This window comes from Salmo salar, chromosome 06 (assembly GCF_965601325.2).
Source record: "Salmo salar chromosome 06, fSalSal1, whole genome shotgun sequence".
NCBI lineage: Eukaryota > Metazoa > Chordata > Actinopteri > Salmoniformes > Salmonidae > Salmo > Salmo salar.
Genome location: NC_138296.1, coordinates 61,117,541 through 61,145,352, shown reverse-complemented (window position 1 = coordinate 61,145,352; position 27,812 = coordinate 61,117,541). Strand labels below are relative to the sequence as shown.

The window sequence follows — 27,812 nt, the reverse complement described above, 5'->3', positions numbered from 1 at the left end:
ATAAACAACTTTGATTGGTAGAAATATCAATATTGTTGAATTTTAGGTAGTGCAGTACTCTGCTGATCTTTCGTGATTAATGATGAATAGACCCCCATAAAACTTGCATAAAAAAATATGCCGTTTAGTGTGTGATATCACAATCTATTGTTAAATTACATTCCTCTTTTACACCAAGCACTTTTTACTGACTCTTTGCTGATTATAGGAGCTCCAGCACTCTTCCTTGTGCAATGCATGCCTTGTACTTGTGTGGTTTTACATGTGTCTGGGCCATAATATAAAGTTATTTTTTTTAATAGATCATTCTACCAATTTCCCTGAAAAAATGTTTCCTGTGGGGGAATATGTTTTCTAATCCCCCTATAATTAAAACAAAATGACATGACCACTTGATTAAAAATAAACACCAGTGAGAAATCCAAGCTATAATAAAACTTTTATCTCAATTAAGTTAAGACTGCTGGTGGCAGTAGTTGATTCAAAAAACAATATGTACACACAACATTGTCTACATACAAATTAAAATATACAAGGCGTGTTGAAACAACATTCACAAACTATACACAAAATCACATTCCATTTTTTTTTAAAGACCATTTCATTAAATGTCCCATGGGGATACTTAACATCCTTTATGTTTTTTCCCCTCCATTTAAAATGTTGTTTGCAAAGGCCATATAATGTGCTGGGAAGCTTCATAAATACAAGCATGCTTAATTTATCCTACCCATAACATCATATAAAATGAGCTCAATATACACTGTATAAGAGAAGGATTTTTACAGACTCAAGGTTACAGTAAATAACTTGTATTATTGTATATTTTTAAAACAACTCACAGTCCACTAAAAAACTATGGATTTATATTTTGCAGTGAAAAATGAAAATTCTAAGTATTATTGTTTTGGGCACCATTCAGCTGCAGGTTGAAAACCGTTCTAATCCTGAGTTACCGTGTTTCGACAAGCAAAACATTCAGTTGATACTAATCGCAATCTATTTTTCTAATATCACTGTGGGTCGCATTTCCTGGAGCTGCTTTAGCAGAATATCAGCAACGTCTGAAAAGGCCTTGTCTACTACAATTTTCACATTGTTAAGAGATGTCAGCTTCTGAGGGTTCCTGAACTCAAGGGTATCAAAGCCTTTTGGGTAATGCAAATATGCATCTGACCTTTTGCACAACACTGTAGCGTTTCCTAGTTGAATCCTCTTCTTTACAGAATTTTTAGGTGGGTTTGACTGCTCCAAGAATTTTAAGAAAGACATCTCGAATCCCATGGGCTTAAAGGAGGTCAATGTTTCACTTTGATCGTTAATTTCATCCTGGGTAAGGACAGTGCTAGAGGAGTCGTAGTCTGATCCATTTTCTCCACGGTAAACTGCATTACTCCTAGTCAGTCTGGACACCCTCTTACGTTTGACAATTTTTTCTAAATTACTTTTCCGTGGTCGCCCTCTCTTGCGTTTCACCACCACAGAGCTGTCAGATACGGTTTCTGAAGTTTCATCATACGAGGGTTTGGTGTCTGACAGTCCGCTCTGCCCCCTTCTCCGTAAGGCAGGTTTTGAATACTCATCATACTCACTTCCTTCTAGGCCCGTGTCTGCTGTGTCCTCACTGTCGGATATCTCGGAGGTAGTCTCAGACTTGGAGTCATCGCTCCTGGCAGACTGAGGGTTCCTACGTCGGGGGTATTTCTTGCAGAATATGAAGTGGCTTCTCTGCTCTTCTAAGTATCGCTCGGACAGTCCGTGCCCCATGTAGTGCTTCATAATGCTCCGTTCGGACTTCATCACTGAATCACAGCCCTTTATCATGCAAGGGTATTGCAAGGTGGACTTCTTTATGCACATCGCAGATGCTTCATCCTTAGTTTTCAAGGAAGGTTTTCCATATTTAGTCCAATGATTTTTTTCCATCTTGTCAGTTTTCTTTTTGTCACCTCCCTTCTCTGTAATCTTTTTGTTGCTCTCTATGTTCTCTTTCCCATCACTTGATTTAGTCAGTTGGTAATGGGAATTCTTGGAGCTGGGTTTCCCAAGATCTTCAGTTTTCCGTTGGTTCATCAGTTGGAGTTTGTAAAGGTCATGATGCTTTTTCATTGTATGCCTCAGCAGGTTTGACTTTGTAGCATAAGCGTGGTCACAGCCATCAACATCACACTGGAACATCCCATCCACAGATTCCATTTTGGATAGTTTTGCCTTGTCATGTTCTTTTTCAATATGCCCTATATACTTCCAGAAAGCAGTGAAGGACGTTGTGCACCCTTGCTGATCACAACTGAATCTGCCTAGGTTGATGTTGGACATTAGAGACCCTGCTTTATCCAGGTTGAACTTGTGAAGCTGGAGGTAATGCTGTAACAGGTTGGGGACATCTTGGAATACTCTTGAGCAGTCGCTCACTTGACATCGGAATTCCGTTACCTGGGCGACTTCACCCTCTGGTTCCTCATCCATAACTCTCTCCTGCTTGATGTCTTTTTTCTCATCCGGTTCATCATTTTGAATTTCACATGTGGACAGAGCAGACTGATGGACAGCCCTGTAATGGAGGATTAAATTATGTTGAATGGTGAAGGCTGCTGCACATCCTTGATGAACACAGCGATATGGCCTGTATGGACTGAAAGCATTATTTGCATCAGACTTCTTCTCTTTCGTCTTCTTAGGAATTTCAACTTTAGGCTTTGGTCCTCTCTGCTGCTTGACTTTGGGGGACGTTTCTAGCGAGGGACCAGAAACCTGAAGGGGATCTGACGAAGCCGGTGTCATTGAGGCAGCTCTGTCTGTCAGATAGCCTCCAGACTGTTGACTGTAATGACTAGGCCTAGAAGGAACTGGTAGGTTTTGTCCGTTTGACCATTGATCTGTATCAGGAGCAGTCATTAAGGGGAGTTGGGGTATTGTTGAGCAGTGCGCATTCATTTGATATTCAGACGTTGGCATCAATGGAGTCACTGTCTGATCATGCATGGGTGTCCTTTGCATTGGCTGCATTCCCATGGAGAGACTGTGATCATTAAATCTCGAGTTAGCCATGCCTCGAGAAGTCTGCTGTTCTAAAGGCTGTGAGTGGTATTCTTGCTTTGTCCTTTCTCCTGAAGCAAACAAGTTGTTTCCAGTCACATCTTGATTTTGGTTAACATCTGGGAGTGAATATTGACGTGTAATATTCTCCGTTATTGAGTGGGGAGCTGTGACCATCTGACCAGACAAAGGAGGCTCTGAATGCACACTTGGTTTATCATTGTTATTAACAAATCCAACCGTGTTGCTTGACTGGCACTTCATTTTTAGTTGAGCAATCTCCTGCTGTGTTAATCTGTGAGCTGTCTGACAGTGTGCCCTAAGGTTTGAATTTCGGGTAAAAGTCTTATCACACATTTGACAAGAGAATGGAGCAAATTTCCCATGGTCTTTCTTAATCAAATTGATCATCTCATTGGTGTAATTGTGAGTCTTGGTGAGGTGTTTTAAAATGGCACATTTTGTCATGGTCCTGTAAGTGCAGTTGTCACTCTCACAGGCAAACGGCTTCATACAGCCGTCAGGAATCTGTGTGTCCTTCTCTATTGAGACATTAGGCCTGAATGACTCAGTATCATTGCAAATATCAGTGCTGTTAGGTTTTGTGGAGGAATACGTTGGAGCAATATCACAGACCTGTTTGTCTAAGTCTAGCCTCTCTAATGCAGTCTGAATGTCCACCATCCAGTGCTGTTGGTTTACAGGTGTTAGATTGGGACCAAGATCAACATCATTTGCAACAATGCTGGTAGGTGCAGTAGCCTCATGGTGTTGAGAGGAAGCCTCTCTGAAATTAGTGAAACTCTGCATGGATGAGGCTCCGTTCATTTGGGCAGAGGACACAAAGGGGATTCCGTGATCAATCGTTGTGGAAGGCTGAGGACTTTGATGAGCTTCAAAATGTTGTACAACATTGGTTGCTGGATTGGATGACACTGGACTCAAACTGGCATTTGTATCAGTGCTGCTTGCCTGAGATAAACTGCTTCTTCTTTGGAAGTCTCCAGCTAAAATCTGTTCACGCAATCTTTTCTTGACATTCTGTTCTGTACTCTTCCTCTGTGTCTCTGCCAGTTCACTACTTGTTGCTGCTGGACTGTGTTGAGGCGGAGGGTCTGGTGAAGTGATCTGCAACATGGGGTTTGTCATAAGATTTTGTGCCAAACTGGCCATTGCAGCCAGAAGTCCATCATTAGACAGCCCTCCTGAATTGGAGACAGAATCAGAAGTTCCCTTTACTTCTTTCATCTTCGTTAGTGTTTCTGATCTGAGTAAATGATCAATATGGTCTGTGGGAAGTCTGTGAAGTGAAACTGTAGGGTTGTTTTCTGCAAGCATCTGAAAGAGAAGTGGATCAGAGAATGCACTGCTTCCAAACACAGGGTCACATGACTGCGGAAGATAACCATCTCTATAAGACTCATTTTCATTCTTCACTTGGATATTTCCTGTGTGCTGTATAACTGTACTTTCTGGCAAGCGTCCACCAGGTCCGTAGGGGCCACATGCATCTTGGAATGTTGGCTGGGGAATTGCTAAGGGCTCAAACACATTGGAAATATTTGGAGTATCCATAATTTGTTTAAGAATGTCATCAGGTTGTTCGCCATCATTTGCAAATGGTGCAGTAGGGTTATACAGTGAAGATGGTGGGGGCTGAGTATTGAGAAGTTGCTCTGAATTCAGAAGATCAAGAAATGATGAAGGCAAGTCTGCTGTCAGGAGTTCAGTCTCATCAAAAGCTTTGCAGTGTGCACGCTTGGATAAATGGCCTCCAAGTGATTTGGGATTTGTAAATCCTCTACCACACCTAGAGCAAATGAATTTTCCATCTTTAATAATGGCAGGCCACTTTGTTCTTTTGTTACGCTTGACTTTTTTGCCCATCTGATTCTTTGCATCTCCAGAGTTTATCGTGCCATGTTGAGATTCACTGTTGCTTTTTGCTAGCAAGTTTCCTGCAGGGCCAAAGTGGGACTCCATGTTGGTTTTCTGCAATCCTCTACCTTTAGAACCTGGAATATTTTGAGACTGTGGTTTGTATGGAGGTGCAGCATTTTCCAGCTGATTTGAAAGACTTGAGTCTTTCAGAATGTCCATGTAAGAGGGGAAAACAGGCTGGAGACCATTATCCATAGGTGATGGTTGGAGTGACTCTGCTGGTCTTTCCATATTAGATCCCATCATATGACGGGACGGAATAACATAAACATCCATTCCTCCACCGACAGCATCCATTTGTGGCATCCCTTGAATGTTTGATGAAGGGTATACTTGGGAGGCATAACAATTCTGGATTTGGTTGTTTCCTGGTGTTTGTAGCCATGGCATACTAGGTGGTGCATATTGATTGGGGTTGTTTCCTAGCTGGGAGAGTACAATTGGATCTAAGATGTTGTCCATTTGATTGGGAAAAGCCTGGCTTTGGACTGCAGCTGAATGGGAAGCATAGGAGTGGTGTGAGTTTGGGTACTGGGGTGGCTGAATGACATTCTGCCTATGAACTGGGACTGGGGCAACACTAGGCTGTTGATGTTGTAGTGGAGCAACATAGTTATGGTTCCCAATCAGAGGCACACTCGATGGGGTAGCTTTCCTGGCCTTTTCAGCTTTTTCTTGTTCCCTGATTTTTTTTTTAGCAAGTTTCCATTCAGTATAAAACTCTGGGTGAACTGCTTTCATGTGCTTGGTAACACTTTTGTAGGAGCTGTAGTTGCGATCGCATGTCTCCAAAGCACAGTGGTGTCTTTCTTTCTGTCCTTGGGGTGGGGCAAGAGCCGTTGGTAATGGGTGTTGCTGTGGAGCAGGAGTGCTTGGTAATGGGCTCTGCTGTGGGGCAGGAGTGCTTGGTAACGGGCACTGTGTTATTGAATTCTCTGTTCTGCAACCAGTGGCTGGCAAATGAGTGACTAGTGGAAGAAGTGTATGAGATGCATATGGGAGAGTTTGAGGCATTGGAGTTGACAGGTAATTGGGGGTCTGGCTTGCTGCTGACATGTTAACAGACATGTGTGGATGCTGTTGATGTTGTACTTGCACTGGTACTCTGTAGTCCGAATTGTAGTTCCTGGATCCATAACTTCCCCCTTTCAGCAAACCCTGGTCCTGACCTTGTAACACATTTGGTTGTAAGGCATGGTGCAAATCCCCAGTATCTTGGTATGAAGCTAATGGATTATGTGGCTGTGATTTGGGTCTCATATAGTCATATGCAGCAGCCACTGAGGGGTCTTGGGGTCTACGTCTCAGTTGATTTGGGTCGTGCATTTGAGCATTTCCGGTCGACCGAATCACAGAGCTTTCTGAACATGGGTAAAGTTCTTTTTCTTGGGGCTCACTGTTATTCATGTATCGTCGATCATTCTGAACAGGACCTTGAGAAGCGTTCAGCAGGTTGTCAATCGAGTGCTTCACCGCAACAGATGCTGGTGGATGAGAAGCCTCAACCTCCTCTGAAAAGGAAGCCTGATCAGAAAGCATCCTCTGGTCCAGAGAATGATTAAGGTCGGAGTCTGTAGCTGGGTCTTCCTCCTCTTCTGTGACATGTTCCTCCTGGTGGAGATCCAACTGTGACTGAGAATGTAACACTTTCCTACAGTTAGGGACTTTGCAGGTGAACGTTTTGTAATGCTGTGACTCATGGTCGTAAAGCTTATAGGCTTCATTAAAAATCTTTCCACATCTAGGAAACATGCATCTGGCTTTAAATATGACATGTTCTTTCCTGTGTACAAGCAGCTCTGTGTTGGATAGGAAGCAGGCCTTGCAGTTCAACTGTATGCAAATGTAAGGTCTGACGCCACAGTGCACTTGCAAATGATCGTTAAGGTGGGTGACATTAACAAACTGGCGACGACAATATTGACAAATCACCTTTTTGCTCTGCATTTCAAGGAAGCGCTTGGCTTCATCGTTTTCTCCATGTGCTTTCACATGGACAAGAAGATTTCGGAAATACTTGAATCCCTTTTTGCAGTTTGCAATAGGGCATGTGTTTTCCTCAGTGCTGCTTTCTGTCTTAAGTCCAGAGACTTTGGTCTGAACCATTTCTGTCTGAAGAGACTGCCCATTGTGTTCTTGAGATTCGCCATTTGCATCTTTTGTCCAAAGTTGATTTTCAGTCTTAGCTTTCAGAGCTGCTATAACAGGAGCAGCCGTTTTGGGATTAGCCAATTTTTTATTTGTTTTAATTGCAGCTAGTCTTTCCTTGCATGATAGCTTCACATGTGATGCCACGTGCGGTTCCAATGTTTCCTTTGATGTGAAGGTCTCAGCGCATATCGGGCAGCTATAAAGTCCATTTTTGTAGTGAGTCTGAGCATGACGTACAATCCTATGACCCAGAAACTCCTTGTCACACAGAACACAGTACTGCATATATGCCTGCCAGTTTCTAAACCTGGCCGAGATGAACCCTTTCTCTCTCAGTTTCTTTGTCTCTCGGTTTTTCTGTCTTTTATCGGCTATTTCATTGAGTTCATGTGTGGTGTCAATAAAGCAGTCTGTGACGTCTCTGAATCCTTCCTCACCCTGGGCTGTGTCCTCCTCCTCAGTGGCCTCTGGGCTCTCATTGTCATTCAGCAGGTCAATGGAAGACACAATGGAGGCCTCCTTGCCCATAAGGGTCAGGCAGTGACGCTTCAGTGTCTTCCAGTCCCAGAACTCGGGGTCAAAAGCCCACTGGGTCTTGAACACCAGCAGAAGCTCACAGCGGAGCGAGTTGGGAACGGGAAGATTCTCTTCCTCCAGCTTCTGGTCTGGTTCGTTGTAGAGAGTCTCCACGGCGTAGTAGGAGTCCACTGTGGGTTCCAGGAGGAACTCTGTCAGCTGGCAGGCCCGCTTTACCTCCAGATCAGTGGGCAGCAAACAGGAGATGGTTTTGCAAATGGAGGCCTTGGTGTTTACGTCACTTGATTCCAACTGTAGAGCCCGTATGCACATGTCAACGCACACTGGCAGTCCAACCTTGTCCATCTGTAAAATAAACAAAAAGGGATATTCTTTGAGTCTCACTGAACTTCAATTGAATATGAATTCAACAAAAGAGTACATATCAAGAAGGTGTAGAGTGCTGAGTATACAATGTTTTTTTGTATCTTGAACAAAACCATTTATGTTTCTGGAATGAAGCTTACTTCTGATTGAATGACTTTGATGAGGAAGAGGATGTGGAAGACTGTTTTGGACAGCAAAGACATCTGACGACATCTGTCCAGGAAAGTCTCTTCAGACGACTCTAACCGCTTCAGCAGTTTGCTCCAAAACAGTGTCAGCTCCCTTGAGAGGAAATAAGTAATAATCATGACATAATTCTATAATCTCCGATTTATCTGAAGAGAGATTAGATTATAGTAAAGTACAGACTGCTTATTATTATTTTTTTTTTTTAATAAATAAAGCCATTTTAAGTTAAGTAGGAAGGATTAATAACACAATATTCATACATTGCATATGTCAAACAGAGATAGGAGGGCTTCAATAAGGCGGGCTTTGATGTATAAAATGTTGCAGTGTTACCAGGCACAGTAAGTGTCTCCTTGGAGAAGCTGTCGAGTCAGAAAGGCCGAGCATAGGCTGAAGGCTCCCCTCTCATCCCCTTCTGACTCCAGGTTACAGATCATTTCTAGTGCATCGCGGCAATCCACGTTGGAGAGCTGTGTAAAAAAAAAAAAAAAAAGCAAGAGTAATTGCATTCAAAAGATATTTCACTGTCCACTAGATGTCTGTGGTATTTAAGATCCACATAAGGTAAAACAGCGCCACTGGTCGCCCCAGGCACATTTGTAATTATTAGAATTATTTTTTAACGGGCATCCTGGTATTTTTTTTTTTTTTTTTTTAAGACAATCACAGTACATACTCTAGTTGTATCGTGTGTGCAATGATGTCCGAGAACAATGAAATGGCTTAGCTCTTGTAATATGAAACCGCCACGGATTCCAGCTTTAAGCTGCCATGAACACTTCAATATTTCCATGCCCTCTTGTGGATGATATCCTCAATTTCGTCCAATTTAAATCAATAGAGAAGACCGAGCAATTCTGAACGAATGATTGAAACCACGGGCCTGACAATGAAACACTGAAAAACTTTTTTTATTTTTTTATTTTTATTTTATTTTATTTTTTCTATTTTTTTTTTTTTTTTTTACAGACTGCCCCAAGTAACCTACCTCCTCCATTAGTGGTTCCTGTGCTGAGACGGCACACAAGCAGACCAGGTACATCTGCTTAAAGTGCCCTTTTCCTTCAAACTCAGGATACTCCGCACATGCCTTTGCCAGCAGTGCAGCCCTCTCCATGTAGTTCTCCTTGATAAGGTGCTTTACTCTCAGCTCCAACAGAATGGGTCCCTCCAGTTCAAGGAACTTATGAACTAAAGGGAATGATGGGGATATTCAGGTTGAAAGATAACACAAATATCATTGTTGTATAAAATACTGGTTCAAGACTCGAATAACAACGCAGGGGGCGTCCCAAACGGCATCCTACTTTCTACATAGTTCCGAGAACTATATAGGGGAAAGGGTGCAATTTTAGATGCAGCATATTAAACGAACGCTCACCTTTCTCTGTTTGTGGCGACTCGTTAGAGAGGAGACTGCGCAGGGTGCTGTTGGTCCACACACCAGTCTCCTGGGCCACAGTAGACAGGAGGGACAGCTGTGTGATGCCATTCTCCTGCAGCTGGGATTGGGCTGACTGCAACACAGGATTCACTCTGTGACCCTTTTCTCATCACAGTAAGTACTTTTAGAAGCAAGTATGCATTTAAAAATGGTGCAGCCAAGCAACACACATAATATATTATGTAGTAGATCTTAGACATAATTATAATAATGTCCTGAACAGATAAAGTAACTAATTCAGAAATACAGTAAAACGATATCGCACTGAATATAAAAATAGAAACATTTCTCCCTCTGTATGACAATTTTGCACTTTACCTGAACAGATGATTGGAACTCTTCCCACAAGGCACCTGGGAAGTGTTCTGGCAGGGAGAGCAGCAGCTCCACACAGCTCCTGTACAATCAATAGGAAATTAAATAAGGCAACCAAACAGCTAACTTCATGATGACTAAACCCTTTGAAATCTTGAGCAGTGATTTAAACATGATCATCTGAAGAATAAAGCCAGGTCTGACTTGTAATAATCAACAATAGTAAAAAAAAGCACAATAAAAAAAAATAATAACTGGGAGGAGGTATTAGCTACTTTAACCAATGTTTTTATTCTACATGTAGGGTGTATAATGAGGTTCATCTAAAAAATGTCACGGGTAATAATCTTGCAAGCACACGGAGAACAACAAGCACATTAAACCCCTCCAATAAGACAGGTGAACTTACAGTGAGAGCCTTTCAAGTACGAGGGGAACGTTTTCACATTGGGAGGAGAGGCAGGGGGAAGCCTGGGCATAGCCCAGCAGAGCCACTGTGTACACCTCCACCAAGGGCAGTGGGTCCTCCTCCATCCTCCATCGACCAGCATACTCCACCAGAGTCTAGAGACAGTGAGATAGGTGGGGAAAGGTTACACCCACACAGTCAGTTTTCCTGAATCTACTAATAAAGCTACAAATGCAGAGGTTTGATATCATTAGATGTAATATAGCGCATCCCACGCTACTGACGAAAGCAATTTGCAGCAGAACGGGGAAAATTTGCTACGATTAACCAATAAAAGTTTGTTGTAGCCGATGTGAAATTACAAGCAGATTTAACGTACCACGAGAATGACAGACGGTGCTAAGCTACCAACCACATAATGACGGATGTAGTCTAGCACAACTTGAAGCAACGATTCGCCCATGGAACAGAAAAGGTTTCTAGCCGCTTTCTAATGCATAAAATGGAAGTGACAGCCTGTAACACTGACCACACACAGAAGATATGTGCTATTGAAATGACCACAACAACAACAACAAAAACACGTGAACAGGAGATATTTTTACATCACTGGTCAGAGGACAACCTGCAAAACAGTCAGCTACATTTTGGAATGTTGTAATTTGATACAGGGTTTTTCAAAACAGAAAGGAACAGTACAAAACCAAAGGTATTGATCGGTTTTAAGCAATTGATCGCGTCATTGTGTTGATTATAAACTTTCATACTAAAATTACCAATCTGCGGTAAAAAGGATTGTAACTCCCCCCAATTCGATGTGGTCAAACCGTCAGCTTGTGTAATGTAGTAACACATACTGTCCACATCATGGAAAGTAGTAATATACAGTGCATTCAGAAAGTATTCAGACCCATTCCCCTTTTCCACATTTTGTTACGTTACAGCCTTATTCTAAAGTGGATTAAATAAAAAATGGTCCTCAATCTACACACAATACCCCATAATGACATGTGACAACAGGTTGAGAAATGTTTGCAAAAAAAAAAAAAAAACAGAACTTATTTACATAAGTATTCAGACCCTTTCCGATGAGACTCGAAATTGAGCTCAGGTGCATCCTGTTTCCATTGATCATCCTTGACACGTTTCTACAACTTGGAGTCCACCTGTGGTGAATGCAACTGATTGGACTGGATTAGGAAAGGCACACACTGGTCTATATAAGGTCCCACAGTTGACAGTGCATGTCAGAGCAAAAACCAAGACATGAGGTCGAAGGAATTGCCCGTAGAGAGCCGAGATGGGAAACATTTCTGCAGCATTGAAGGTCCCCAAGAACACAGCGGCCTCCATTTTAAATTGAAGTTTGGAACCACCAAGACTCTTCCTAGACCAGGCCACCCGGCCAAACTGGGCAATCGGAGGAGAAGGGCGTTGGTCAGGGAGGTGACCAAGAACCTGATGGTCATACTGACAATAGAGGTAGACCGATTAACCGTCATGGACGATTAATAAGGGCCGATTTTAAGTTGTCACAACAAACGGTAATCGGCCTTTTTGGACGGTGATTATGGCCGATTACATTGCAATCCATGAGGAAACTGCGTGGCAGGCTGACCACCTGTTACGCGAGTGCAGTGTCAAAAGGACCTTGTGGCTGCAACGAGCCACGGTAAGTTGCTAGCTAGCATTAAACTTAGCTTATAAAAAACAATCAATCTTAACATAATCACTAGTTAACTACACATGGTTGATGATATTACTAGGTTACCTAGCTTGTCCTGCGTTACATATAATCAATGCAGTGCCTGTTAATTTATCATCATCAAATAAATAAATATATAAATAAATATTTATATTTATATATATATAAATAAATATCTATATATATATATAAATAAACAAATAAAATATATATATAAATAAATAAAAAAATATATATATATATAAATATATATATAAATAAATATTTATATTTATATATATATAAATAAATATCTATATATATATATATATATAAATAAATATCTATATATATATAAATAAATAAATAAATATCTATATATATATAAATAAATAAATATATAAATAAATAAATATATATATAAATAAAAAATATAAATAAATATATTTATATATATATATAAATAAATATATATAAATAAAGATATATATAAATATATATAAATAAATATATATAAATATAAATTTTTATTTATATATATAGATATAAATAAATATATATTTTTATTTATATATATCGATATATAAATATATTTATATATATAAATATAAATATATAAATATAAATTTTTATTTATATATATCGATATATAAATATATTTATATATATTTTTATTTATATATATATCTATATATATTTTTATTTATATATATCGATATATAAATATATATATATATATATCTTTTAAAAAAAAAAATTAAATAGGCCAATTAAATCGGTATCAACTTTTTTTGGTCCTCCAATAATTGGAATCGGTGTTGAAAAATCATAATCGGTCGACCTCTACTTCAAGCCTATCAACTCCCGAGATTAGGCTGGCAATTCTGAAGTGCCTATAAGAACATCCAATAGTCAAAGGTATATGAAATACAAATGGTAGAGAGAGAAATAGCTGACGTGTCATAATTCCTATAACTGCAAGCTAATATTTCTTTACTGGGAATATTGAACCACCAGCTTTCATATGTTCTGAGCAAGGAACTTACACGTTAGCTTTTTTTTTTTTTTTTACATGGCACATATTGCACTTTTACTTCTCCAACACTGTTTTTGCATTATTTAAACCAAATTGAACATGTTTCATTATTTATTTGAGACTAAATAGATTTTATTTGTGTATTAAGTTAAAATAAAAGGGTTCAATGTTCATTCAGTATTGTTGTAATTGTCATTATTACAAATATATATATATTAAAAAAATAAAATGCATGTAAAAAAATTCGGCTGATTTAATCGGTATCGGCTTTTTTTGGTCCTCCAATAATCGGTATCGGCGTTGTAAAATCATATTTGGTCGGCCTCTGACAGTGCTCCAGAGGTGGATATGGTTGTCCTTCTGGAAGGTTCTCCCATCTCTGCAGCACTCCACCAATCAGGCCTTTATAGTAGAGTGGCCAGACAGAAGCCCCTCAGTAAAAGGCACAACAACCTGCTTGGAGTTTGCCAAAAGGCACCTAAAGGACTCTCAGACCATGAGAAACAAGATTCTCTGGTCTGATGAAACCAAGATCAAACTCTTTGGCCTGCCAAGCGTCACATCTGGAGGAAACCTGGCACATCTGGAGGAAACCATCCCTACGGTGAAGCATGGTGGTGGCTGCATCCTGCTGTGGGGATGTTTTTCAGCGGCAGGGACTGGGAGACTAGTCAGGATAGAGGGAAAGATGAACGAAGTACAGAGAGATCCTTAATGAAAACCTGCTCCAGAGCGCTCAGGACCCCAGACTGGGGCGAAGGTTCACCTTTCAACAGGACAACGACCCTAAGCACACAGCCAAGACAACACAGGAGTGGCTTAGGGACAAGTCTCCGAATGTCCTTGAGCAGCCCAGCTTGAGCCCTGACTTGAACCCGATCGAACATCTCTGGAGAAACCTGAAAATAGCTGTGCTGCAATGCTCCTTTCCAACCTGACAGACCTTGAGAGGATCTGCAGAGAAGAATGGGAGAAACTTCCCAAATAGAGGTGTGCCAAGATCGTATCGTCATACACAAGAATACTCTAGGTGTAATCGCTTTTTTTTGTTGTAATATTTGCAAAAATGTCTAAAACTTTTTGCTTTGTCATTATGGTGTATTGTGTGTAGATTGATGAGGGAAAAAAACTGTTTAAGCAATTTCAGAATGCTGTAATGTAACTGTGGGAAAAGTCAAGGGGTCTGAATACTTTCCGAATGCACTCATTCATTAGATATGGCAAAATAATGAGTAAAGTAAATTAAGCAAACTCCGATTTGTTTAATAATCACATATTTCTCACAAGTTAAACCATTTAGATTAGGGAAAAAAATGCTCCTAAGCACAATTTAACCAGGAGCTTGAGACTAATGTTCATAGGGTCTGTGCAGCAGGCTGAACGTTTAACGTCCCTAATCTCATGGAAATTGCACAAAATTAAAAAAAACATCTTGCTACCAGTAGCCCATGAATATTACAAAAAACATGGAAATTCATCAATGGAGGAACATGTAGCCTAGCCTATACTAGATGTGTGTTATACCTCAGTATTGTGGAATTATTCAGAATGTCAGTGCACCTTGGCATAGAAACACTTAACGCCATTGCATTGGGTGGTTGGCTGCACTTTGTCCCAGACGGCTCGGTAACAAAAGCCTGCAAGTGGAAAAAGCCTTTGCAGATTTGTTAAGTTATTGAGAGTTCACTCCAGTAAGAGCTCCCTCGTTTGTTCTTCAGGAAATAAAGGCCAGAGCTGAGGCTAGCTAGATGCTAGAACATGACCCTATGACACATAAAAGGTAACAAGGTGAGAGGATAGCTGCTAGACATCAGACAGTGCTTCAGCAGGTCTGTAACTCAACCACCACAACAAACAGTAAGTTTATTGAACCCCTTCCCGTCTGTACTGATCAACAATTTTATGGAGAAAATGTATTGTCTCCATGTGCATTGAGATATCTCAAATTACAAAAAGCACCTTTACTAGTTATAAAATCAAGGTATTGAGGGGTTCATTAGGAAGGCTTGTGCAAGGCAGACATGATTAGAAGCCTGCCAGTCACCTGCAGGGGAGAAGTTTCTCAAATGATTGCCTCGCCTGGTTTACCAACTACTTCTCTGATAGAGTTCAGTGTGTCAAATCGGAGGGCCTGTTGTCCGGACCACTGGCAGTCTATGGGTGTGCCACAGGGTTCAATTCTCGGGCCGACTCTCTTCTCTGTATACATCAATGATGTTGCTCTCGCTGCTGGTGATTCTCTGATCCACCTCTACGCAGACGACACCATTCTGTATACTTCTGGCCCCTCTTTGGACACTTAACTAACCTCCAGACGAGCTTCAATGCCATACAACTCTCCTTCCGTGGCCTCCAACTGCTCTTAAACGCAGGTAAAACTAAATGCATGCTATTCAATCGATCACTGCCCGCACCTGCTCACCCGTCCAGCATCACTACTCTGGACGGCTCTGACTTAGAATACGTGGGGACAACTACAAATACCTGGGTGTCTGGTTAGACTGTAAACTCTCCTTCCAGACTCACATTAAGCATCTCCAATCCAAAATTAAATCTAGAATCGGCTTCCTATATCGCAACAAAGCATCCTTCACTCATGCTGCCAAACACACCCTCGTAAAACTGACCATCCTGCCGATCCTCGACTTCAGTTATGTCATCTATAAAATAGCCTCCAACACTCTACTCAACATTTACATTTAAGTCATTTAGCAGACGCTCTTATCCAGAGCGACTTCCAAATTGAGCGACAACAAACTGGATGCAGTCTATCACAGTGCCATCATTTTTGTCACCAAAGCCCCATACGCTACCCACCATTGCGACCTGTACGCTCTCGTTGGTTGGCCCTCGCTTCATACTCGTCACCAAACCCACTGGCTACAGGTTATCTACAAGTCTCTGCTAGGTAAAGCCCCACCTTATCTCAGCTCACTGGTCACCATAGCAGCACCCACTCCAGCAGGTATATCTCACTGGTCACCCCCAAAGCCAATTCCTCCTTTGGTCGTCTTTCCTTCCAGTTCTCTGCTGCCAATGACTGGAACGAACTGCAAAAATCTCTGACGCTGGAGACTCATATCTCCCTCACTAGCTTTAAGCACCAGCTGTCAGAGCAGCTCACAGATCACTGCACCTGTACATTCTCACCCAATGGCAAGTTGGCGCCACTGCTGAAGAATGACTGATCACCTCCAACTCAAAAAACAACATCCTGCCACCTGTAAAACTAAAAAGGTTACAAATATGCAGTGTGCTTAAACACTATAGCCTACAGGAGCTGCTTAAAAATCTCTCTAGTCTCCTGCTCTCTCTACACAGGTGTTAATGACAGCGGCTTTTTAATTCACCTGGGCTCTGGTAGGCTCAAGTGGAACACAGCAGTTACTGGATCACAAACTATAAAAAGGTATTAAAAACAACCCTACAGCCTGTGCTAATCTTTACTGCTAGAATATTTAGCTGATAAAAACAACGCTCCACATCACATGAACAGATAATCTGTAAAAACCACACTGACTGTCACTGATACGCATATCAACCCACCACCACATGCTGGTAAAATGTTCTATTTGAAGTGTGTCAGCACAGGGATATAATCCATCAACATTAAACGTTCTGAGAGAGACATACAGTTGAAGTCAGAAGCTTACATACACTTAGGACATTAAAACTCGTTTTTCAACCACTCCACACATTTTTTGTTAACAAACTATAGTTTTGGCAAGTCGGTTAAGACATCTACCTTGTGCATGACAATTTTTTCAACAATTGTTTACAGACAGATTATTTCAATTACATTCCAGTAGGTCAAAAGTTTACATACTGTGCCTTTAAACAGCTTGGAAAATTCCAGAAAATGTCATGGCTTTAGAAGCTTCTGATAGGCTAATTGACATAATTTGAGTCAATTGGAGGTGTACCTGTGGATGTATTTCAAGGCCTACCTTCAAACTCAGTGCCTCTTTGCTTGACATCATGGGAAAAATCAAAAGAAATCAGCCAAGACCTCAGAAAAAAAATTAGACCTCCACAAGTCTGGTTGATCCTTGGGAGCAATTTCCAAATGCCTGAAGGTACCATGTTCATCTGTACAAACGATAGTACGCAAGTATAAACACCATGGGACCACACAGCCGTCATACCGCTTAGGAAGGAGATGCATTCTGTCTCCTAGAGATGAACGTACTTTGGTGCGAAAAGTGCAAATCAATCCCAGAAAAGCAGCAAATTACCTTGTGAAGATGCTGGAGGAAACGGGTACAAAAGTATCTATATCAACAGTAAAACGAGTCCTATATCGACATAACCTGAAAGGCCGCTAAGCAAGGAAGAAGCCACTACTCCAAAACCGCCATAATAAAGCCAGGATACGGTTTGCAACAGCACATAGGGACAAAGATCGTACATTTTGGAGAAATGTCCTCTGGTCTGATGAAACAAAAATAGAACTGTTTGGCCATAATTACCATCGTTATGTTTGGAGGAAAAAGGGGGAGGCTTGCAAGCTGAAGAACACCATCCCAACCGTGAAGCACGCGGGTGGCAGCATCATGTTGTGGGGGTGCTTTGCTGCAGGAGGGACTGGTGCACTTCAAAAAAGATGACATCATGAGGGAGGAAAATGATGTGGATATATTGAAGCAGAATCTCAAGACATCAGTCAGGAAGTTAAAGCTTGGTCGCAAATGGGTCTTCCAAATTGACAATGACCCCTCCAAATGGACAATGACCCCAAGCACACTTCCAAAGTTGTGGAAAATGGCTTAAGGACAACAAAGTCAAGGTATTGGAGTGGCCATCACAAAGCCCTGACCTCAATCCCATAGAACATTTGTGGGCAGAACTGAAAAGGCGTGTGTGAGCAAGGAGGCAAACCTGACTCAGTTACACCAGCTCTGTCAGGAGGAATGGGGCAAAATTCACCCAACTTACTGTGGGAAGCTTGTGGAAGGCTACCGAAACGTTTGACCCAAGTTAAACATTTTAAAGGCAATGCTACCAAATACTAATTGAGTGTATGTAAACTTCTGACCCACTGGGAATGTGATGAAAGAAATAAAAGCTGAAATAAATCACTATTATTTTGACATTTCACATTCTTAAAATAAAGTGGTGATCCTAACTGACCTAAAACAGGGAATTTTTTACTAGGATTAAATGTCAGGAATTGTGAAAAACTGAGTTTAAATGTATTTGGCTAAGGTGCATGTAAACTTCAGACTTCAACTGTATCATCGCTGCCAGACACAGCTGAGGTCAGAGGTCATCTGTATTTAATTTAATTGTGAGCTGCCCAGTGTGCCTACCGTAAGCTGTGACTGGACTAGGATTTACCCTGCTGTTCTCCTGATCAGCCAGCCCACAGGGAGGAGGTCAGTGACCTGACAGTGTGGTGCCGGAACAACAACCTCTCCTCAATGTCAGCAAGACCAAAGAGCTGATCGTGGACTACAGGAAACAGGGGGCGAGCACGCCCCCGTACACATCGCGGCAGTGGAGAGATTCGAGTTCCTCGGTGTCCAAATCACTAAAGACTTAAAATGGTCCAAACACACACGCACAGTCATGAAGGCGTGACAGTGCCTCTTCCCCCTCAGGAGGTTGAAAATGCTACAGCTGTACCATTGAGAGCATTTTGACTGGCTGCATCACTGCTTGGTATGGCAATAGCACCGCCGTCGTTCGCATGGCGCTACAGAGGTTTGTGCGGACAGCCCAGTACATTACTAAGGCCGAGCTCCCTGCCATCCAAGACCTCTATATCAGGCGGTGTGACACGAAGGCCCAGAAAATCGTCAAATACCCCAACCACCCAAGCCATAGACTATTTGACAGCTCGACAGCTTCTACCCCGAAGCAATACAACTGATAAGTAGCTAAAAAAAAATAGCTACACGGACTGAGTTCATCTTGTATCTTTACTGAACTTTTGTGTCAGTATTTGCACTCTCTGTGCACTCACAGGGCCCTACACTCTCACACAGTCACTCCAACACACACCCGTACAAAATATGCACATACATTTATACTGACTTTACACATCTGCACACCCACTCACATGAAAGCTGCTGCTACTCTGTTTATCTTACATCCTGTTGCCTAGTCACCTTACACCTATACACTTCTACCTCCATCACTCCAGTATGTAAATAAGGTATTGGAACTGACTTTAAGTATTTCCTGTATATAGTATGCTTACTTAAATTGTGTATTTCATATTTCTTATTCCTCGTGTTTCTATCTTTCTAGTATTACATTGCCATTGTGATTATTGCATTGTTGGGTTTTGAGTTATCAAGAAAGGCATTTCACTATAGTTGTGCATGTGACATTAAAATGTGTAACTCTCCATACACAGCCCCTATAAACAGAAAATCAAATGCACTCGCCAAATTTCATTCTAACTGGTTGTTTGCCTCATCACACATCTATGAGACCAAAATCAAAAGAAAAAGTAACAAATGAAAATAAATCAAACGATCAAGTGTTCTTATTTAGGCTATAGGCTACAATCTTTATTTAATGTAATAGACCTGCATCCTTGTTCCAAAGGCTCATGGATGGAATAAGCCTAATGTAAACTAGATACATAGAATCCGATTTACCCCTCCATTTTGACCTAGAGAAAGGAGGCAGGAGGGGGACCTGGGCTGGCAGACATCTGGTAGAAAGCACACACACTGTCAGACAGTTCCGCCAGACTAAAGGCATCCGCATGCTTCAAATCCGAAACAGTTTGTGCATATATAATGATGACATTTCTGTTGGTTTAATTTTTTCGGCTGTTAGTACACACATTTTTCCTGAGGCGAGCCAAAGTGCGGTAGCCGAAGTCCACACCCTACGTCTGTAATAGGGCAACAGTAGGGATTCTTCAATTAAGTGTTTTGTCATTCAATGAGAGACTACTCACTTTCATGCACATTTTTTTCACTTGAGAAATACTGCAACAAACATCTTATTTCGATTTAAAAATTACCTCTTCTGGAAAAACGTCTAAATTAATTACAGATTTCTTGAGTAATTTTAGATTAATTCAGACTATTTTGAGGACGTGTATGCTGGCTACGGTGTCTCAAGAGGGACAAACGTTACTATTGCTGCATTTTACTTGTTTTTCAAGCAAAGGTCTTTTAAGGGAGTACGCGAGGCACAGACATTCACTTTGGCTTAGCCGAGTTCTGCTAGGAGTAAACCGAACCTAGTATGCAGATGCCTTAACAGCAAAGTGGGATCATCCATATTCATCACTCTCCATGCTGAGACCAGGGGCAGCGGCGCGTCTCAAATGTCTCCACTCTCCAGACAACATTGGCACAGTGTATCTAGGAACCCAGCTGGGCACCTGGGGAGAATGCTCTTTCAAGGATCATTCACCAACGTGGTGGTGCATAGTGCAGCCGAGCGTGCTAGGGTGGAAAACAAACAGCTCTCCAACACAGACAGCAAAGGAAAATGCAAAACAATGTAGGCTGTTTGAAAAATAATGCTGGATTATCACGAATCTCCAACAGAGACTTATTTCAAAAACAGATGTCATTTTGTAAAACACACTGCGTTGAATTCAAATGTACATGATTTAAGTGTTAAGATGAAGAACCATGTTGCTCATCTGTTCTCTCTCTGTGTCCTTACATCCTCCCACACAGCACAAGGACAGTCATTGCCTCTAGCCACAGATAATCATCCATGCTTGATATTCTACTGCAACAATGGCTGCAACATCAAAGACTAAAAAAACTACACTCAGTAACACATTTCAACAGAGTAAGAAACCGGATGCTAATAAGGTCTGCTACAGTGCTTTTAAGGTGAGTTTAGATTAGCCAACTCAGAAGAGTTAAAAGGGATACTTCGGGATTTTGGCCCTGATGGAAGTTATAGGCACTTTCGCAAGCCAATGCTAACTAGCGCAATGGCTGGAAGTCTACGGGTATCTGCTAGCAGTACCCCTAACTTCCTTCATACTGGACACAGACATAAAAATGGTATCCACGAATTAATCAAAGGCCCTCATTGCCAAAAGCCTGAAGTATCCCTTTAAGTACTAGGGATGTAATGATTCACCGATACACATCGGTCCCCGATTCAAAAGATACAAGTGCATTGGTGAAAATAGAAGACGAAAATAGAGATCCTTGGCCATGTACACCGGCGGTGGGGTTTGCATCGAAAGAAGGATTGTATTGTGCAGAAAATAATCCCATATCTACTGTAAAATATGGTGGTGGATCTTTTAGGTTATGGGGCTATTTTGATCCCACTGGTCCTAGGGTCCTTGTTAAGGTCAACAGCATTATGAACGTCACCCGGTAACAGGATATTTTAGCCAAAAACCTGATTTACCTCTGCCAGGAGGCTGAAACTAGGCCGCAAGTGGAACTTCCAGCAAGGCAATATTCCCAAGCACACATCAAAATCGACAAAGAAATGGTTAACCAACCACAAAAATCAACATTTGGCGGTTAATTAACCACAAGATCAACATTTTGCAATTGCCATCTCAGTCTCCGGACCTGTGGTTTGAATTTAAGAGGGCAGTCCATAAGCGCAGGCGAAGGATATCAAGGGTCTGACTCTGTACGGAGGAATGGTCTAAGATCCCTCCCAATGTGTCCTCCAATGTAATAAAATGTTTCGGAAAAATGCTCAGTGCTGTTATCCTCGCAAGGTAAAAACAGGGCTGCCAATAATTTTGACCCCCCCATCTTTAAGAAAAATATATACATCTTTCTCTAAGCAATTGTATTAGTATAAAATATATATATTTTTTAATACAATATAGCTCAGTATTTGAATTTATTTTATAGTGTTTTTTGCTGATCTTTATCAAGGGTGCCAATAATTTTGGACCCGAATGTAGGTGAATGAAAATTCGGAGCATGTCGGGAGTGTGTTGGAGGCCGTTTGTTGAAATTCTCCTGGAGAATCTAATGGTTTGACTTTTGACACTAGCAAATCATGAGCCAATCACCACAGAATTCAGGACATTCAAAAAGCATACTTTTTGATGCCCACCCAGGTGGACTGAAAGCTCATGCAGTGTTAAATTTAATTATTGAATTCAATTTAATTTCTCCTCTCCATAAAATGTTATGGGTAACAGTGCAACACATCATATTTGGGGAGACCGGAGCTGTGTGTCACATCTTATGACTCTTTTCAACATTATTAGAAAGACCAAGGTCTTGGGTTTAAATCAGTTCCCTTTTATCCTATTCAAAAATGGGAACACTTGCAGCGCCAAGGGTTGTGGGTTCGACTCCCGCTGGGGTTGCTCATGACTAAGTTGCTTTGGATGAAAGCGTCTACTAAATGGCATATTATTATATTGGCAGTGATTACCTATCAAACACACTGCACTTGAAAAAAAGGTATGTAGCCTACAGTCTTAGAAATACCCAGGCTATTTTTTGATTGAACAATGTTCTTTACAAAATTAAACAGTTTATACTTTATAGACCACTGTTCATGTTTCTGTTACTATGCAAATGATCACTATTACAGAAATCTTATGTAAGTATTGGTTTAGCGGATTCAACAAGGATTTAGCTGATTTGCCATTGTAAACACTGTGGTAAAGACCTGCGTTCAGGTTTCTGTTACTATGCAAATGATTACCGTAGCAAGCTTCATACTTACACAACAGAAAAAAGGGCGGCAGGTAGCATAGCACTTAGAGCGTTGGGCCAGTAATTATTTTGATGCGATATGAAAGTAGAGGGATTTATGTTTCTAGAACCGTACCATCATGGAGAATAGATTCAAGTTTAGATGGAGTATTTGGCTGTTTTGGCTTCCTGAGCCAATTCGCCCTTTAAACTTAACATGTAAGGTCCTTGAAATAAGGAGTAACGTTAGGCTTCCTTTAGTCCAATGTTGGGCTAACCCTGGCCGTGACCCCACTCTCCTAGTGTGTCTCAGGGAGAGTGGGATATGCCCAAATCACAGTTCCAATTCACGCAGTGCGTATAAATACACAGTTGTACATTTGTGAAATAGGACAAATCTAAGCACCCACCAAATGATTATTATAAACCCATAGTTACATGAAAGGGCCAGGAAACCAGTGAAGCACCTTCAGTAGAGCATCAAACTTGACGGGAGAATGTGTTCCACGAAATCAAAAGGATCCATTTGACATGTTGACATTCTCACAGTAAGGTAAACTGGTCATGTGGAGAGGGGTTGGGGGAGTTCGAGAAAACGAATAGCCTAACTATCGCTATGAATAAATTGATTTCATACCGTACATTTATGCACAATGATAACGTTACCAAGCTGGGTAGTTTCAGTTACATTTTTGATAATCCGAGGCAATGCAGGGACACCGTCGCCACATTTATTTGAGACATATCAACAAAAACTGCGGTGTGCAAGGCATATCCCATTACAATAAAAGCATAACAAAGCAATTCGTTAGCTAGCTAATGTCGCTAGCTAGTTGACGTTACTTGATTAACGTTATCATACTAGCTACATTACTAGCTAGCTAGGTAGCTACAAAAACGGACAGTCATTGTTATACTTTAGTTTTACCAACAGCTGTATTATTCCCTGCGTAAATTAGACACGACAAAGCAAGGATGATAGACCGAATTGCGCATATGATAATGCAATTATGTCGACACAGTATGAAAACCAACTCGCTAACGTTAGTCTGATTGGCAACTATCGTTAGCTATGCTAATGTCTGACAGGCTCTAGGGGTTATTTTGGAATGGCCAGCACGCACAGCGAAATGAATAACTAACCTGGCAAAAGTCTTGGCAATACTGAGAAGACGACTGAGTCGGAGATTCCGTACTGTTCTTCAGCGCGATTGCTAATTCTTGTAATTTCTCTCGAAGTGCCGTAATCGTTGCACTGCTATGAGTATGTGCGCTGCCCTGTTCGGCCTCTTCGTCCGCCATCTTCACACCCAACTCAGTCGCGTATCACTGCCGCGTACGCAAACAACATGTGACCAGAATCGCTTACGCACTGACGCAGAATCAAGTGTAGTCCATGGCGGGGCACACTACCACTGCTACATTGAAAACTAAGTGGTAGTAGCAGGCTGCATGCGTTATGTTTTTTTTTATATGTGCCTCAACTATTCTAAAATCAACAAAACTTGAATACATCAAGTGGCCCAAAAAAATATGAACTGGTTCTTTACCATGAGTTTTGTAGATTAGGTTATCAGTTCAAAACATCACTAGTGATTGTATTCATTACCCCTCAGATTTCTAAGCTTCGTGCTGGTCCCACAATTTGTATTTAACCAGGTAAATCGACTGAGAACACATTCTCTTTCACAGCAACGACCTGGGGAATAGTTACAGGGGAGAGGGATGAATGAGCCAATTGTAAGCTGGGGATGATTAGGTGACCATATGAGGGACAGCTTGGGAATTTAGCCAGGACACCAGGGTTAACACCCCTACTCTTACAATAAGTGCCATGGGATCTTTAGTGACCACAGAGAGTCAGGACAACCGTTTAACTTCCCATCCAAAAGATGGCACCCTACACAGGGCAGTGTAAATGTTTTTAATTTTCTTTTTGACCTGAGGAAAGAGTGCCTCCTACTGGCCCTCCAACACTGTCTGGTCTCCCATCTAGGGACCAACCAGGACCAACACTGCTTAGCTTCAGAAGCAAGCCAGCAGTGGGATGCAGGGTGGTACGCTGCTGGCATGCTATTGGCATACCACCCTGCAGGTAAGTGACTCATCTATCAGTCTTATCGGGCCCTTTAGGGGAAAAAATACAATTGATGGGTGCAAATGTCAGTTTCCTGTACAGGTCTTTGGTCACTCACATAGGCTACCGTCTATTGAAGCCAATATGGAGGTATACCTACAGTGAATTAAGTGGGGAAAAATGTAATGTTGAGGGTGTGGTAAAACCAATTGAGATAAAAACACAACTAACTCACATGGCTATTTTAAAATTGATGTCAATGTACAGTCAGGTCCAAAACTATTGGCACCACTGATAAAGATGAGCAAAATAGACTGTATAAAATAAATACTCCTGAGCTATATTGTATGCTCCAAAAATTTAGAAAATTATATTATTTTATCCTAACACAAAGAGAAAGAGATTTTGTTTAACAAGTAATATATTTTTCTCTAAAAAAGATAGAGGTCAAACTGATTGGCACCCATGTCTTCAATACTTCTGAGACTTTTTCTTGGATGTTTTATGAGATTGGAGAACATATTGGGAGGAATCTAAGACCGTTCCTCCATACAGAATCTTTCCAGATCCTTGACATCCTTCGTCTGCGTTTATGGACTGCCCTCTTCAATTCAAACCACGTGTTTTCCATGTACTTCAAATCAAATCAAATCAAAGTTTATTGGTCGCGTAGGCGCAGCGAAATGCTAATGTTACTAGCGCCTAACAATACAATAAAATGTCAAACAAGTACACAGATAATAAAACAATAATTGTATGTTGTGTTTTTGTTGATAATTGTGTTATGTAATGGTGTAACGTCATATTGATACAAAATGTATAAAAAACTTTATTGACAATTTGGTATTAATATAAAATAAAAAATATGAATCCAATTAACAACCCAAGTAGCACTGTAACAGTAATCCAAATACAATCTATACGTATTTATACCGGAATAATTCACTCAAGATATACTAAGAATGATATGTACAGCAGTACTGTAGGTATGTTAGAGTGTGCTATGTCAAGAATACAGTATCTCAATAAATATGCAGTGGGTATAAACAAGTGTAACTAAAATGCAATCTACAGTAGTAAAAAATTCACACCCCTTGAAATTTTCCACATTTCGTTTTTTTACAAGTTGGGATTAAAATTGATTTAATTGTCATTTTTGTCAACGACCTACACAAAATTCTCTAATGTCAAAGTGGAAGAAAAATTCAAACATTTGTAAAAAACAAAATATGAAAAATAAAACACAAATATATCTTGATTACGTAAGTATTCAACCACCTGAGTCAACACATGTCAGAATCACATTTGGCAGCAATTACAGCTGTGAGTCTTTCTGGGTAAGTCTCTAAGAGCTTTGCACACTTGGATTGTACAATATTTGCACATTATTCTTTTTAAAATTTGTCAAGCTCTGGCAAGTTGGTTGTTGATCATTGCTAGACAGCCATTTTAAATTCTTGCCATAGATTTTCAAGCCGATTTATGGCAAAACTGTAACTAGGCCACTCAGGAACTTTCAATTTCATCTTGGTAAGCAACTCCAGTGTATATTTGGCCTTGTGTTTTAGGTTATTATCCTGCTGAAAGTATTTTTTTTGTGTGTCCCAGTGTCTGTTGGAAATCAGACTGGACCAGGTTTTTCTCTAGGATTTTGCCTGTGCTTAGCTTAGAGTTTGGAGGGTACTATGGTGTTAAATGCTGAGCTGTAGTCGATGAACAGCATTCTTACATAGGTATTCCTCTTGTCCATATGGGTTAGGGCAGTGTGCAGTGTGATTGCGATTGCGTCATCTGTGGACCAATTGGGGCGGTAAGCAAATTGGAGTGGGTCTAGGGTGTCAGGTAGGGTGGAGGTGATATGGTCCTTGACTAGTCTCTCAAAGCACTTCATGATGACGGAAGTGAGTGCTACGGAGCGAGAGTCATTTAGCTCAGTTACCTTATCTTTCTTGGGAACAGGAACAATGGTGGGCCTCTTGAAGCATGTGGGAACAGCAGACTGGTATAAGGATTGATTGAATATGTCCGTAAACACACCAGCCAGCTGGTCTGCGCATGCTCTGAGGACGCGGCTGGGGATGCCGTCTGGGCCGGCAGCCTTGCGAGGGTTAACATGTTTAAATGTTTTACTCATGTTAGCTGCAGTGAAGGAGAGCCCGCAGGTTTTGGTAGCGGGCCGTGTCAGTGGCCCTGTATTGTCCTCAAAGCGAGCAAATAAGTTGTTTAGTTTGTCTGGGAGCAAGACATCGTGGTATGCGATGGGGCTGGTTTTCTTTTTGTAGTCCGTGATTGACTGTAGACCCTGCCACATACCTCTCGTGTCTGAGCCGTTGAATTGCGAAGGGATGTGTGCTTAGTCCCTTCCTGTACTACCTGTTCACCCACGACTGTGTGGCCTGTCACGACTTCCGCCGAAGTTGGTCCCTCTCCTTGTTCGGGCGGCGTTCGGCGGTCGAAGTCGTCGACCTTCTAGCCATCGCTGATCCTCTTTTCATTTTCCTTTGGTTTTGTCTTGTCTTGTATCACACCTGGTTCCAATCCCATTCATTACATGTTGTGGATTTAACCCTCTGTTCCCCCTCATTGTCCTTGTCGGTGATTGTTCGTTTGTAAGCATTGTGCAAGATATGTTCTGGTGTGCGACGGGTTTTGTACCCACTTATTTTATTTTGGATATTTTGGTTTTCGGAGTTTTGAGCATTTATTAAACTGCTCCGTTTTATACCAAGTTCATTCTCCTGCGCCTGACTTCCCTGCCCCCAGCACGCACCCTTACACCAGCACCATCATCAAGTTTGCTGATGACAGAGAATTTAGAGAATTCTACAATCTTTATTCTGCATTGATGGAAAATGACCCATAAGTAAGCATTTCACTGTTAGCCTACATCTGTTGTTTACGAAGCATGTGACAAATCACATTTGATTTGATTTGATATTGTAGGAAATTAGTTTCTGGAACAGAGTCCGATATGTACAGTGCCTTGCAAAAGTATTCAGACCCCTTGGAT

General features: G+C 41.2%; 1 protein-coding gene across 1 annotated transcript; it reads right to left on the bottom strand.

Moving 5' to 3' along the window:
* Nucleotides 1-427: 427 nt before the first annotated feature.
* Nucleotides 428-24,074, bottom strand: znf292b (zinc finger protein 292b). Its single transcript, XM_014204946.2, has 8 exons — nucleotides 23,869-24,074; nucleotides 10,392-10,546; nucleotides 9,986-10,064; nucleotides 9,605-9,740; nucleotides 9,212-9,414; nucleotides 8,557-8,693; nucleotides 8,175-8,316; nucleotides 428-8,013 (listed from the first exon to the last, which is right to left on the bottom strand). Exons 1-8 carry the CDS (start codon nucleotides 24,025-24,027, stop codon nucleotides 1,000-1,002), a joined length of 8,025 nt encoding a protein of 2,674 aa, XP_014060421.1. The 5' UTR covers nucleotides 24,028-24,074; the 3' UTR covers nucleotides 428-999.
* Nucleotides 24,075-27,812: the final 3,738 nt, after the last annotated feature.

What these genes read in the sequence shown, in the direction of transcription:
- znf292b (XM_014204946.2), bottom strand. Translation starts at nt 24,027, where the DNA reads ATGGCGGACGAAGAGGCCGAACAGGGCAGCGCACATACTCATAGCAGT. An exon ending in GTACTTGAAAGGCTCTCACT is followed by an intron (nt 10,065 to 10,391) that starts GTAAGTTCACCT and finishes TTGATTGTACAG; the next exon opens with GAGCTGTGTGGAGCTGCTGC. An exon ending in GGAGACACTTACTGTGCCTG is followed by an intron (nt 8,317 to 8,556) that starts GTAACACTGCAA and finishes TTTCCTCTCAAG; the next exon opens with GGAGCTGACACTGTTTTGGA.